This window comes from Euprymna scolopes, chromosome 36 (assembly GCF_053919585.1).
Source record: "Euprymna scolopes isolate OS-2025 chromosome 36, ASM5391958v1, whole genome shotgun sequence".
NCBI classification, from domain to species: domain Eukaryota; kingdom Metazoa; phylum Mollusca; class Cephalopoda; order Sepiida; family Sepiolidae; genus Euprymna; species Euprymna scolopes.
The window spans coordinates 23345377-23359527 of NC_136517.1; the positions used below are offsets into that span (position 1 = coordinate 23345377).

The 14151-nt window shown below is 37.4% G+C and overlaps 1 protein-coding gene and 1 pseudogene across 5 annotated transcripts in view; one reads left to right on the forward strand and one right to left on the reverse strand.

Annotated features, from left to right (window-relative positions):
- LOC145260392 (MAPK/MAK/MRK overlapping kinase-like) overlaps positions 1 to 11159 on the forward strand; it is a 187700-nt gene extending 176541 nt beyond the window's left edge. For all 5 annotated transcript variants that reach the window (XM_080118346.1, XM_080118343.1, XM_080118347.1 and 2 more), the window contains 2 exons: positions 8174 to 8371; positions 10852 to 11159. In XM_080118346.1, the coding sequence (XP_079974472.1) occupies positions 8174 to 8371; positions 10852 to 10938 (285 nt within the window). In that variant the 3' untranslated portion in view covers positions 10939 to 11159. The remainder of the gene's footprint in view (positions 1 to 8173; positions 8372 to 10851) is intronic.
- LOC145260828 (U2 spliceosomal RNA) lies at positions 1025 to 1172 on the reverse strand (annotated as a pseudogene).
- Positions 11160 to 14151: the final 2992 nt, after the last annotated feature.

Sequence of the window (14151 nt, forward strand, 5' to 3'; positions counted from 1 at the left end):
TGACATGAAATTCTTAAAGATAAACTAAAATGACCGAAAAATGGGCTGAAATGACTTAAATAAATAAAAAGTAAATGACTTAGAATGACTTTAATGAACGAATTGAATGACCTTAAGAATGACTTGAATGCTTAAAAAATAACTGGAATCCTCCAAAAACAACTTGAATGATTTGGAGAATGACTTGAATGGCTTTGAGACTGACTGGTTGTAAAGTGGGTGATCATTTTAGATTAAATTAATACAGAAAAGTGATCCCCCACAATAAGTACAGCATGTAGTAAGAGCAGATGCTACACTTTGACCTTGGCCAAAAGGCCAAGAAAAGGGTGTATTTATTTGCTTCTCCACTTAGAAAATTAGGCACAAGGCCATTTTTTAATGTGGAGCGAGAGGGAGGGAAAAGGGGATCAGCTCCCGATGGGTGGGAAATGGGAGCTGGATAGTGACAATTGGTATGAAGGTTTGCCCCTACATTGACTAAGGTCTTATATGTGGGGTTGCCCCCACATATGGTCTTTGCTTGCAGTATCTACCGGAACAGATGGTATTTATTTGCTCCCCCACCGAGCAAATTAGGCACAAGGCCGATTTTTAAAGTGAGGAGTGAAGGGGAAATGGGGACCAACTCCCCGGGGAGTAGGGGAGCTGGATAGTGACAATTGGTATGAAGGGTTGCCCCTACATTGACCAAGGTCTTATATGTGGAGTTGCCCCCACATATGGTCTTTGCTTGCAGTATCTGCCGGAACAGATGGTATTTATTTGCTCCCCCACTGAGCAAATTAGGCACAAGGCCGTTTTTAATGTGAGGTAAAAACCAGCTCCCCTAAAAGTAGGCAAAAAGGGGGCACTCTGGTTACCAAAAATAATAATTGTCCCAGTATAGAGGGTTTCCCCTCCATTGACTGGTACAAATTATCTTAAGTGCAGCATCTGCTGGAACAGATGGTATTTATTTGCTCCCCCACTGAGCAAATTAGGCACAAGGCCGTTTTTAATGTGAGGTAAAAACCAGCTCCCCAAAAAGGGGGCACTCTGGTTAACAAAAATAATAATTGTCCCAGTATAGAGGGTTTCCCCTCCATTGACTGGTACAAATTATCTTAAGTGCAGCATCTGCCGGAACAGATACTACACTTTGATCTTGGCCAAAAGGCCAAGAAAAGGGTATTTATTTGGTCCCCCATCGAGCAAATTAGGCACAAGGCCGATTTTTAATGTGAGGAGTGAAGGGGAAATGGGAGACCAGCTCCCCGGGAAGTAGGGGAGCTGGATAGTGACAATTGGTATGAAGGATTTCCTCTATATTGACCAAGGTCTTATATGTGTGGTTGCCCCCACATATGATCTTTGCTTGCAGTATCTCCCGGAACAGATACTACACTTTGAGATATTAAATCCTATTCATGTTAAAAATACATTGAAAATCAACAATGAACAAAAAACTTAAGCACATGACCAACTCAAAAGGGGGGATTATGGGGATCGTTGGTCATCCTAGTCACTTCAGAACTAAACAAAATCAAAAGTTTCTCCCAGCTAGTATCTACTTTCACCATAATACCGCATTCACCTTTTCATACTGGGGGACGTTCTACTTAACTCTCAATTTTTAAAACATTTTTTATTGACGTGTAAAAAACAAAACAGATGACAACAAAATGGTACAATGATTCATTTGTGTCGAGGGCGGGGGAAGAAAAAACAAAAGGTGGTTAGTAGGACCCTCTCAACCCCGTCTAGTTGATAGACTGCCCGTTCCACTAGGTTTGTAAAAGGAACCTCGCTTCTGCGGGTCAGTCTCTACGTGGGGATGCCCTCTAGATGCGGGTGAATAGAGAAAAGAAAATTTTGTGGGTAAGGGATTGTATTTCTTTCTCTCCAAGATGGGTGAAATTTAGAGGAAGAGGTGAAAACAAAAATTGCAAGTAGGAGAGGGTGGGGATCTTGGAGACTTCCTAATCGGGGAGGGATGGAACACACACTCAACTAGTTGAGAGGCTACTTGTTTAATTTTACTTTACAGAACTGCGCGTTCCACACCTAGGCGGGGAACACGTATTCAAATTTGGCTCCTCTTCGTACACACAGACTTGCTACATGTATCCATCTTCTGTCAAATGCCGTGCGATGCAGCCTTCTTCTATCACATCTGATCTTCACCCGCAGTTGATGTCTAAAGAAAGCAATCAGATCCTGATCAGAAAAAGCCCCCCCCCCCCCGGTAACCTTGCAGATGCGACGTCCAAATCACCATTCTTGCCACAGGCCAGGATCGTAACATAGACCATTTGTCTTTCCCGGTCCCACAGCGGCCTCACGTTGTCCATGACATTGGATACGATAATTGGGCGAGAATGCTCAGGATCGATGCGAGCCGTCACTTCGCTGACATACGACCAGTACTGGTGGAGTTTGCAACAGTCAAAGAAAGCGTGATCAGTCGTTTCTATGGCCGTTGTCCCACAATGGGGACAATCAGGTGACTCCAAAAACCCGGAACTGCATTGTATGTTGTTGAGTGGAAGTGTATTTTGGGCCAATCGCCATGTCAGAGAGAACTCTGAATTGTTCAGATGACTCAAAGCTGGCGCCCAGCTCCACGCGAAGCGGATCTCACTCTGCTGCCACCCCAAACACACGCATAGTGAGTCGTGTGCGCCTCCCCCTCACTAGATCCCTGTGGAGTTCCCTACGGGTAGCAGTCACAAGGTCGCTGGACCTTGGTAGTCGTTTTAGCATGTAGGCAGATTTTCTCCACGGCCTGCGACAGCTCTCGATAGAAGGGTCGAGAACGAGGTCAGGGAAAGTGGCAGTTACCACGGGGTGCCACGGTTAGTCATTTTGCATATAGTGGCTCAGGAAGGCCAGCCTCTCAGCATCTCGATGACCATTCAAGTCCGGCATTTCCAAGCCTCCCCCACACAGATGTTGAATACAGACCTGCCTGCTCACCCAGTGTCTTCCTCTGTCCCAAAGAAGCGAGGACAAGAGTTTGACGAGAGATATTAGGTGTTGTGCAGGCAGGGGAAGTATGGCTAGTCGATAAAGGATGAGAGGAAAGACGTAAGTGGTGCACGCCTCAGCTCTACCCTTTAAGGAAAATTTCCTAGGAAGCAACGAATTGACTGCAGCCTCCATCTTTGACCGGTACGTCCAACCAATTTTTGTCAAGCTGGAGACCCGGTCCAAACCACACGCCGAGGTTCCGAACCACATGCCGAGGATCCGAACCGGGCCATCTGTCCAGCTGAAGGGAGCTGGAAGGTTGGCGTTGCCACTCCAGGCGCCCAACCGCAGTCCTACCGACTTGCTGCGGTTTATCTTGGTCCCTGTAATTCTTTCGTACCGAGCGAGCGCCTCTGACATGATCTTGATGTCTCAAGAAAAGCTTAAAAAGCTAAGAACAGAATCTTAACAACAGACCTTTGATCTTAACCAAAAAAGACAAGCACAAAAGTGTTACGGATAGACCGACCGACAGACAGATCGATGGAGTGACTTATAGTGTCGCTTGCAGATGACTAAAAAACGTGAAGTATATTACTAGGTTGACAAGAAAGTTCTTACAGAATTTTTAATTTTGATTTCAAACGATGTATTTTCATATAAGTTTTCGTGATAGTACTTTCAATTTATACATCATTTTCAAGAGTGTTTTTCTCACTATCTAATCATTTAAATTACAATCGTCTTAAAACAATTATGTCTTCTTTTCAGAATGTTGAATACAAGATGGGAAAAAAGCAAATTTGCACAATTTTCTAATTTCAATTCAAGCAAGGCCGAAAAGCTGCTGAAACAGCTCAAGATATCAATGAAGCCTTTGGCCTGGGAACCAGTACTAAACGCACAGCACATAATGGTGGTTGAAGAAATTTTGTGATGGTGATGAGAGTCTTGAAGATGATGAGCATAGTGGCTGTCCATCGGATGCTGACAACGATCAATTAAGAGCCTTAATCAAAGCCAATCTATTTTAGAACTTGCTTCTGAATTAGACGTAATATACACAACAATTTCCAGCCACTTGACAGAAGTTGGAAAAACAAAAAAGCTTGATAAATGGGTGCCACACGAATTGAACGACAACCAAAAGAAATGCCATTATGAAGTGTCATCTTCCCTTCTTTTACGCAACAAAAATGACTCGTTTCTCGATCAGATTGTGACTTGTGATGAAAAGTGGGTCCTTTGCAATAACCGGTGATACTAAGGTCAGTGGTTAGATGCTGATGAAGCTCTATGGCACTTCCCGAAGCCAGAGTTGCACCAAAAGAAGGTTTTGCTGGCAGTTTGGTAGTCTGCGACCAGTCTCATCCATTACAGTTTTTGAATGCAGGCGAAACCATTATGGCGGTGAAGTACTGTCAACAAATGGATAAAATACATCAGAAATTTCGACAACATTACCCAGCATTAGTCAACAGAAAAAGCCCAATTCTTCTTCATGACAATTCCCGACTGCACATTGCTCTACCGATCCTGCAGAAGTTGACGAATTGAGCTACGAAACTCTGCTATATCCGCCATACTCTCCAAGCCTCTCACCTACTGACTACCATTTTTTCAAGCAACTTTCTGCATGAGAAATGCTTCAAAAACCTAAGCAATATCAAAAACGCCTCCAACCACTTTATCGCCACCAGAATGCAAGATTTTTACATTACTGGCATAAATACCCTTGTTTTGCGTTGGCAAAAGTGTGTTGATTCTGACATTGCTTATTTCGATCAAAAAATTTTCGCTTGAGTCGAGATATGTTCATCTGAATTTAAAAGTTAAAAACTGCAATAACTTTCCTGTCAACCTGATATTTTCTACTCACAAGTCACGGTAATTTTCTATCTTGAAAGATTCTGCCACACGGAATTGGAAAGTGTGAGTCATCTAGTATCAAGTTGCAAGGTTCTTTTAGGAGACGGCTACTACACAGCGAGACATGATGGAGTATGTAAGTACATCCACTGGACCATCTGTAAAAAATTAAACATCAAATGTAGCAGCAAGTCCTGTGAACATCAACCTGAAAGAACAGTTGGAAATGACTTATATACCAAACATTACGACCATGTAATCTCTACAGCCACCTACCTTGAAAATGCTGCTGTGAAACCTTACATAGTTATATGGAATAAGTCAGAGAGAGTTGCAACCTTGATTGAAGTGAGTGTTCCTAATGATGGCGGTCTGAACAGAGCTGAAAGAGAGAAACAGACCAAATGCCAAGGTCTCATGTACGATATGAAAAGAAACTGGAATCTTACAAAGATATCAATCATACTAGTTATTACAGGTGCCACTGGGCTTATGAAGAATAACCTGAAGTCATACCTTACTAATATACCTGGTGAACCAAGTGCAAAAGAGATCTAGACAATTGCAGTTAAGGGAACAATGAGGATACTAAGAAGAGCTCTCGGTTGGTTTCGATAAAAAGCAAGGGAATTTTGGCAGCTGGTTTGGCTGCCCCATACACAGCATTACAATCTTCAAAGGAAGAAAATTAAAAAAATTTTTTAGAATAATGATATCTGAGGATTTTGTGGGAAATGTGCAATGCGGTTGATTCCGTGTTACTTTTTCACCCTTTTTGCGAACCTGATGCTACCAGATCAGGCTGTCTGAAGCTACCGGCTTCTTGACCTAAAATGCGCCAAACATTGATGCTATTGTTTTTTTTTTAATTTCCATTTTTTTGTTTTTAGCATAACTAACTTACTTATTTTGTTACATATTCCCAAAGAAATCTGGTGCCATTTTTTATGATACAGATCAAGAACTCATGTTTTTTAAATAATGCGGTAATATTTAAGTATTTCTAACATACCAGTTATATATATCATTGCTTTTCGTTGATATTGACACAAAATTAGTAGATACCATTTTTTGTTAACTCGAATTTTTAATTTTCCAAATTTTGCTATTATATGTAGTTGCACCCAAATTTGTTGAATAGCATTCAAGCTCAATATCTCAGATTGCAATATAGATTATTATAAATGGAACCTTGATTCTGAAACTCCAATACATAGAATCAAATCTAACAAATCATTATAGAGTTCAGTATATGTTATCTTTCAGAGCTTGTCACTAAATGTCTCCAGAATTTTTGAAAATATAAAGAACTTGAAGCATAAAAGCGTTTTCCTTACAAAAACCACTGCACTTGAAAAGGGTTGATATCCGTAAAACAAAAACAACCAAACAAAACCGTTGTGGCCCGCAAGAATCACTATAAAGGAAATCACGGCTATGAGTTAGAAATGGTCAATCGTATTGAAACAAAATTGAATATACAAAGAGCAACAATCGTAGTACACACTGCCAGAACAAAAGTACACGGACTGATATATATTTATCTCCCACCACGATGGGATGTGACACAAGGTCGGAAGGTAGAAAAATGAGTCAGTTCTCCGAGAGAAGCACTTCGGTCCTGCAAAATATGCCTGAGTAGCTCTGTTGGCATTCCTCAGTGAGGCCACGCTAGGCAACAAGCGATAAACTTGCTCCCCCTCAAACCCAGGAGCCTGGGGAGGTCGATCTGCTAGGGCTACACAGAACATTTTGCATCAGTCTGACAGCAAAAAGGCCACCGAAATGACCTAGTTTTTGTCGGACTGATTATCGAGGTTTGTACCTTGACTTACGTGTACAAAAAAGTACGCTGACCACACCGAAAGTCGTACATCTTGGTCTGTTTCTACAGTTTAGAAGAGTTCATCTTTTGTACAACACAAAACAAACACGGTGATAAATATCTGGAACTTGAAGCATAAAAACATTTACCAAAATGTTCAGATTCAGCATTAAATAATCGGAAAAAGGTTGATCCAAAACACAAAACAATGAAACCAAACTTTTTGTATCATATATTACTAGCATTCCGCCTGGCATTGCCTGGTCGCAAAATATGCTTAAATATGACATTTTGATTAATGCAGATTTTGTATCTATTATATTATATTGGACCCAATATATAGTAACTAGCCTGGGTGCCCGGTGTTGTCCAGGTGTTTGGAGGTGTGTGTTGAGCTAAAAAAAGAAAAAAGTGGTAGTAGGTAGGCAGGCTTGAACCCCTATCGTGAAGGAGGAAAAGAACACGAAAAAAAGAAGTGACGTCTTTGCTGTTGCGTCCATCGCCAAACCGGAAGTGACAAAGTTTTAAATTAAGGCTAGTCAATCGAAAAGAGGGGATGACTTTCGGAAATATTGGCAAAAAAAAAGCGACCCCTCCCTGTAGAAAATCACCCCGTTTAGGGTGAAGTAATAAATGTTTTTAGCCAATTTTTCGATATTTGTCGTCCGAAGATTCAAAACAATACCAATCTCGTGAAAATCCGTCGCCTCTGTCAAAAGGTTTAGACAGACATACAAACATACATGCATACATTTGAACAGACAGGTGAGATTTATATAATAGATGATCTAAAAAGTTTTAAAAAAAATGACTCGTGCAGCACCATTGAGAATCAAAACCAGAATGTTTAGCATACGATGTTTAGCATACTTGTTCCTTTAACGTTAATGACTGAGCTATGAAAACATGTTTGCGGCAAGGCTAACAATTAAAACATGAACCAATAGCTATTACGTTACGCATGCATATTCATAATAACCTTATATACTAAGTTTCATGTCTGTAGACCAAAAACTGATAGAGGAATTTGGTAGGGAAAATTTTTTCAACAAATACATATACGCATCCATAAATATATAGGAAGAGGTCTGTGTTTGCTATAAACTTTTTACACAAATATTACGCAAGTATAAATCATTTAGAATGCATGAATATAATTACATGTAATAGTTAACTAAAGATGATCATCCCATAAGAAAACAACAAAAAAACTAATAGGAAATTAATTAAAATGAATTAAAATGAATAATATGCAAATTAGTTAGATTTTTTGCAGATGAATGCAATTCCACGACCCATATATAAAAAAGTTGTATTTTCGTTTGAAATGAATAGAAAAATGGGGTTTTAATATGAATACCAACACACACACACACACAAAAAAAAAAATCAGTAGTATAGATATGTATATTTTCTTTTCTTCTACCGACATTCAAGTCTTTAATGTAATGCTACATGATGTTATTTTAAAAATAATTTCTATTTTTTATCATAAATCTTTTACCCATGTTTTTGTTCTTCCTGTAGAGAAAACACAAGAAGACGCAAGAAAATCCTGAATTTGTTACCCACACGGGTCTTTTACCGCGGCTAAATGTGCATTCGACGATGGTCAGTCCACTTTCTAGAATTTATCCAAATTCCTTCAATTCCAATGCAAAATACAATCCAAGCGGAACCTTGACGATTCTACCAAACTTAACCCAAAGCAACAAATTTCAAAAAGTAAGAACCATTCAAACACATTATTTTCAATTGTTACAGGATGACCCCCTTCATCCCCCTATACGACCTGATTACACCATCATTACATCATCAGCATATATACCTATCTCAGAGGCAATTTTGTCAGGGAGGTTATTTATGAATATTATAACAAAGTTGTATTTTCTTTTTAGAGAAATAGAACAAAAAGGGGGTTTAATATGAATATCAATACACAACCCCCCCAAAAAAAAATTCATAGGAGACATATATATATATATATATATATATATATATATATATATGAACAAATGATTAATAAAACATGTTAAAAAACATCTTGAGAAAGAGTTAAAAACATATTTAATTTTAAAAAAGGAAGCACAAGATAAGTGGATAGTCCTTAATCCGCGGAGTTTCGAAGAAATACTCTCCTTCTAATCAGAGGCCAGGAATTAGCAAAATGCGGGATCGGATTTTGCATGTAAAAGTATTTAATGAAACCACAAGTAAGTCACAGATCTTACTTGGTTAAAAAAAGGGTGAGGTAAGGGAATAGGAGGTAAAAGAAAAAATGATAAAAAGATTTCACATGAATGGATAGTCCGGTGAAGGGTAAAAAATCCAAGAATGGTAAAATCCAAACACGGTCGAATTAAAAACTTCCAATCCAACAGGTAAGTTCCAAATGGTCCAAAATGATCCAAAACACAAAATTCCTTGGAAAAAATCACAAATGGAATGAGTTCAAAATCATTATATATATATATATATATATATATATATATATATATATATATATATATATATATATATAGTGGGGAGAAGTCCCCAATCTTGTAAAAATGTTAATTTAACAACTGATAAAGGAAGAAATCAAACAAAAATCATCACACAATATCGTAGTAAACTATTTAACATTTCTACTGAATTATTTTCAATATGGCCGCCCTTGGCTGCAATTATTCGTTCATTGTATCCCCTGAAGCTCTTTACTGCGGCACGGGGGGGAGGTTCTAGGGGAATTTTGGCCCATTTTCACTTAAGGTATTATCATGAGCTGTAGTATGGGTCTCCTTCTCTAAGATCGACCAGAGGGTTTAACTCTGGAGATGAAGGAGGCCACACTTCCTTCCCCCAAAAAGCAGGAAAGTGACCCTCATATCAATCCTGCGTTTTGTTTGCAGTGTGAGCGGGTGCACTGTCCTGTTGAAATGTGAAGGGCCTATCTTTGAAATGCTTCTTTATTTCGACATGTGCAGGCGTCCAAATATTCTCAATGTACGAGTTTGTGTTAATTTTTGCACCATCTTTAACAAAAATGAGAGGTAATCTCCAACTCTCAGAGATCGCAGCCCAAACCATTACCGAGGCAGGTTTTTGGTGACAGAAAACAGATTTCATGGAATAAGGAACGCTATCTGTGCTCTTTGTCAATAGTTGAATTTGGCCTCAACAGTGAATATTTTCTCGTCAGAAAAGATGATTTTACCAGCGTCCGTGTCATCCTTCATTCGATTTAAAAGAATCTTGGATCTTTCCAACCTCTTTTGTTTCTGCAATGTCGTGAGTTGTCTGCTCGTCATCTTCAAGGAGGAAAACGTGAGATCTTCTTTAACAATGGTTCTAACGCTTTTTTTGTCAATTTCCAAACTCTTAGCCATTTCCCTCATGCTTCTCTTGGGCTTCCTCCTTATTCGCTCTCTAATGACCTTACTTTTGAATGATGTACGAGCAGTTCGAAGTCGTCCACATTTGAGTCGATCATCTGTTGTCCCAAGTTATTTGTAGCACTTTACTGCATCCTGAAATGTTGATTTCAGGGCTTCTAAGAGCTTGACAATCTCCGGGTTTGTCTTTCCCGCGCAATTTAGTTGGATAATAAATTATCGAAATGAAAATGAAAGACGTTGAAAAATAAATGGAAATTTGTAGTAATAGACAGTGTTCATTCCTTGCAACAATGTTTGAAAGAGTTCACGTGAATTCTTTTTGCCGTTTGTGGAAGAAGAATGTTATATTTTTTATTAAAAAATTTTTTGCAACATATTAACGTTTAATTCAAACGCCAAAAAAACAAAGAGACGCAATTGATTTCAATATGTATAATAAATTAGAAACTGAAACAAATTTGTTGAATGTTAAAAATAATGTTATGAACAGTTATCATAATGATAATAGTAATAGTTGAAAATAAAATATTAATAAATAAATATAGTAACGTATTAATAACAATGATGCTAGTTTTAAATGATAATAATAAACCTCCCCACGAGGGAAGAGTTAGAGACAATGTCGGTTTTTAATGTGGAGTAAATTCCGTTCTCCCCTCTTACAAAAATGGCACACTGGATAGGGACAAAAATAAAAATAAAAATAAAAACGTCTCGGTCATGAATACACCTTGCTCTTTATTATATAGTCCAGCTGATTATCTAAGTTTTCATTTTTATTCAAATGAATTCTTATTTTATGTAAATAACTTTCTTTTTTTCTTCTAGTCTTCAACAAAACCAACAAGAAAAAATCCCTATCGACATTATCAACTGGCACCATTACTCAATCCAAATGGACATCCACGTTCGTAAAGATTCTGACCCCAACATTTCCAAACAAGTTCGCCCACACACCCACTGCTGTAAATACAATCACTTTTTTTTTCTCCTAAAAAAATTGAATAAAATCAATTGATGTATAAAAAATAATTTGATTACATTTCATTCAATTTTATTTCTGTTTAAAGGGGTAAGCCGTTTAGGTGGAAGCATTGAATAATTAGAAATAATAAAATATTGGATATTAAAGTCTATTCCAAACAAATTTTATTTATTCTTTATTTAATTTAATCTTAAATTATTTGAAATCAAATTCTATTTTCAACATTGTGTCAAATAAAAATAATTCTATCTTTAGAGAATGTGTTACATTACAAAACATTCAATCTGCAGAGATTGTGTCACATTAAAAATATTCCATCTTCAGAGACTGTATCCCATTAAAAATTCCTATAATCAGAAACTCTGTTACATTAAAATAATTCTATCTCTAAAGATTGTGTCACATTAAAAAAATTCAATCTTCAGAGAATGTGCCACATTAAAAAAAAAATCCATCTTCAGAGACTGTAGCACATTAAAAAACCCAACTTCAGAGATTGTCACATTTAAAAATTCTATGTGAAGAAAAACTATCAGATAAAAGGAAAACAACCCCCCTTTTTTTTTTACAATAACGAAACAATTTGTTGAATATTGGATCTCCAGATAGCATTAGATAACCTGATGGAATGAGGAGGCAAGAGGTGGTATTGTGTTACGTTACAATGTACTGAAATGGAATACTTTGCTGGTAAAAAGAAATTGGAAGATAACTAGTTTAGCAAAGTAATAAAATAATTGCAGGATATTCATATAATAAGGAATTGGAATTTTATGATGCCAGTTAAAAATTTGTACAATAAGAGATTTTGAAATTTTAGTTACATAAACAAAAGTTAACATAAACATATAACAAGGTTGATCTAAACGTAAGACTGACCTGGTTGGTGACGTAAGATGAACAAAGAAAACGGTTATGATTTACTCACAGAACAGACCAGGCAGAGTTAGTCAAAGAGTTAGTTAGTTAGTTAGTTAGTTAGACTGACTAGAGGTCGACTCAGAAGATATTTAATCTCTTGAGGTCCACAGAAGAATTCATTGCTCCAACTGTTAGAAGATATAAAAGGCGTGCAAGTCTGTGCGAATTCACAACCATGGGATAAAGTTATGTAAGCACACAGAAACGAGCAGATGCTGAAAATTATACACACATCAAGAGACACGTGTTATACAGTCACTATGTAACAGGTTTATACAGTCATTATACAACACGTCTTTGGCATAATCGTGTTGACACACCGTTTCTCATCAAATCACCGAAGTTAAGCAACGTTGAGCCTGGTTAGTACCAGATGGGTGACCATTTGGGAATTCTAGGTGCTGTATGTGCTCTCCGCTTATCTCGGCATTTGTTTCCAATCGTCCTGTACAGATATTTCACTTGCTATTAGTATTTAACAAAGTTGACTAAGGAGAGGTGTGGTTGGAGATTGTGCACCTCCTGCCACAAAAATTTCACAATAAGGCATCTCTTCGTGGGTATTCATAGTCTTTCAAAGACTGAAGGAGCCCAACATATAACACGTTTATTCAATTAACATTTGCTATAGGTTGGACAATGTCCGTGTAAGGAAAAAAAAATTTGAAAGACCTTTAGGCTACTGAAAGTCCGTAAGCGGTTATCTTCAGGCAAAGATATTCGGTGCTCAAACATCCAATGAACAACGACTGGAGAGAAAAAAAGGAGACGTCTGTTGCAGTATTTTTGATACATAATGGGGCTATAGTCCCTCACAGTTGGAAGATTCTATTTATAAACGATGCTGCTAGGAACTGGCGAATCAAATTAATTCACGTTCTTCTATCAACCAATCAGAAACCAGAATTGCTCCATAAAAATTGAACCTTTTTCTTTAGCAACCTTGCATATGTTTTCTTTGTGTCAACACGAAAAGAATCTTTTGCTCTGTGGCTACGAAAATTATAAAGTCAGAAACTTGAACAAAAACAAACTGTCTAATGAGAACCAGTCACCTCCAGGACTTGTATAGAACAACTAACCCGATCGGAAACTGTTCTGAAACTAAACATCGCTTCCAACTCCAAAGCGTCTTTTTTTGTTGCTGCCAGGAATCTCTCTGATGTTCAACTGTGATTCCCAAAAGGACTCAAGCAGTTTTTTTTTTTTTCTCTTGGGACTGATGAAATGAATGCGCCTTGCAAGCTAGTTGGTCAGTGTGTAACCAAATCACCTAAAAGAGATAATCCTCTGTGAGAGGAAATAAGCCATTTATGACTGTTACAAGTCGTCAACTCCATAGATTTTATTGTCAGTCAATAGTCGAGGCATTAACACATTCGCTGCCAACTATAAGTATTCTCATAAATTGGCATTTGCTTAGCATTGCCTGCTATGAGTAAACTCGAAATAATGAAGTCAATGCATGCTTGGCACATACGATAACTGCCTTTAAATTGAACTGGCATTTCCAAAATAACATATATTGAATAGTATGTTTATGAGTTGTCTCGTATTTGGCCCCAGTCATGTATTATGTTTTTTCTAGTGAATACGTATATAAGTTATAAGTTGAATGATTCACTATAAATAACAGCTGATTTGAGTTATTTTTATTATAAAAAATATACAAACTGATAAAAACTGACAATTCCTTGTCTTGTGATAATTTATTTATAAAAAAGTGTCCCCTGCAATTCTTGCAAAAATTGGCAAATTCCTACAAAAAAGTTATTTTATTACAAAAAATATACAAATTGAAAAAGGGGACAATTCCTTTAAAAATAAATACAAATTTATTAAATTTTCCATATTATTTTTCATATGAATTATTTATTGATTTTATTTTTGGAAATTGCGAAAAAATATCAATAAATTCATTAGAGATATAGCTGCGAATGTGTTAAAATATTCAAGTATGCAACACTGACTGGCTTTTGTCATCAGTTTTTATAGAGTTTAGACATTTCTGCTGATGACACTACCATCTATGGCAACACATCAAAGATTGTAAACAGCCAGGTTCTCTCTGATTTTCTCTCCTCTGATCTTGAGCAATGGGAAAGAGGTGGCTGGTTACTTTTAATGCATCTAAAACCAAGCTTCTATCTTTACATCATCAGTGCTCCGAGTCCCATCTGGCATCAATTGAAATGGATGGCTCTCGACTTGGGGAGGCTTCA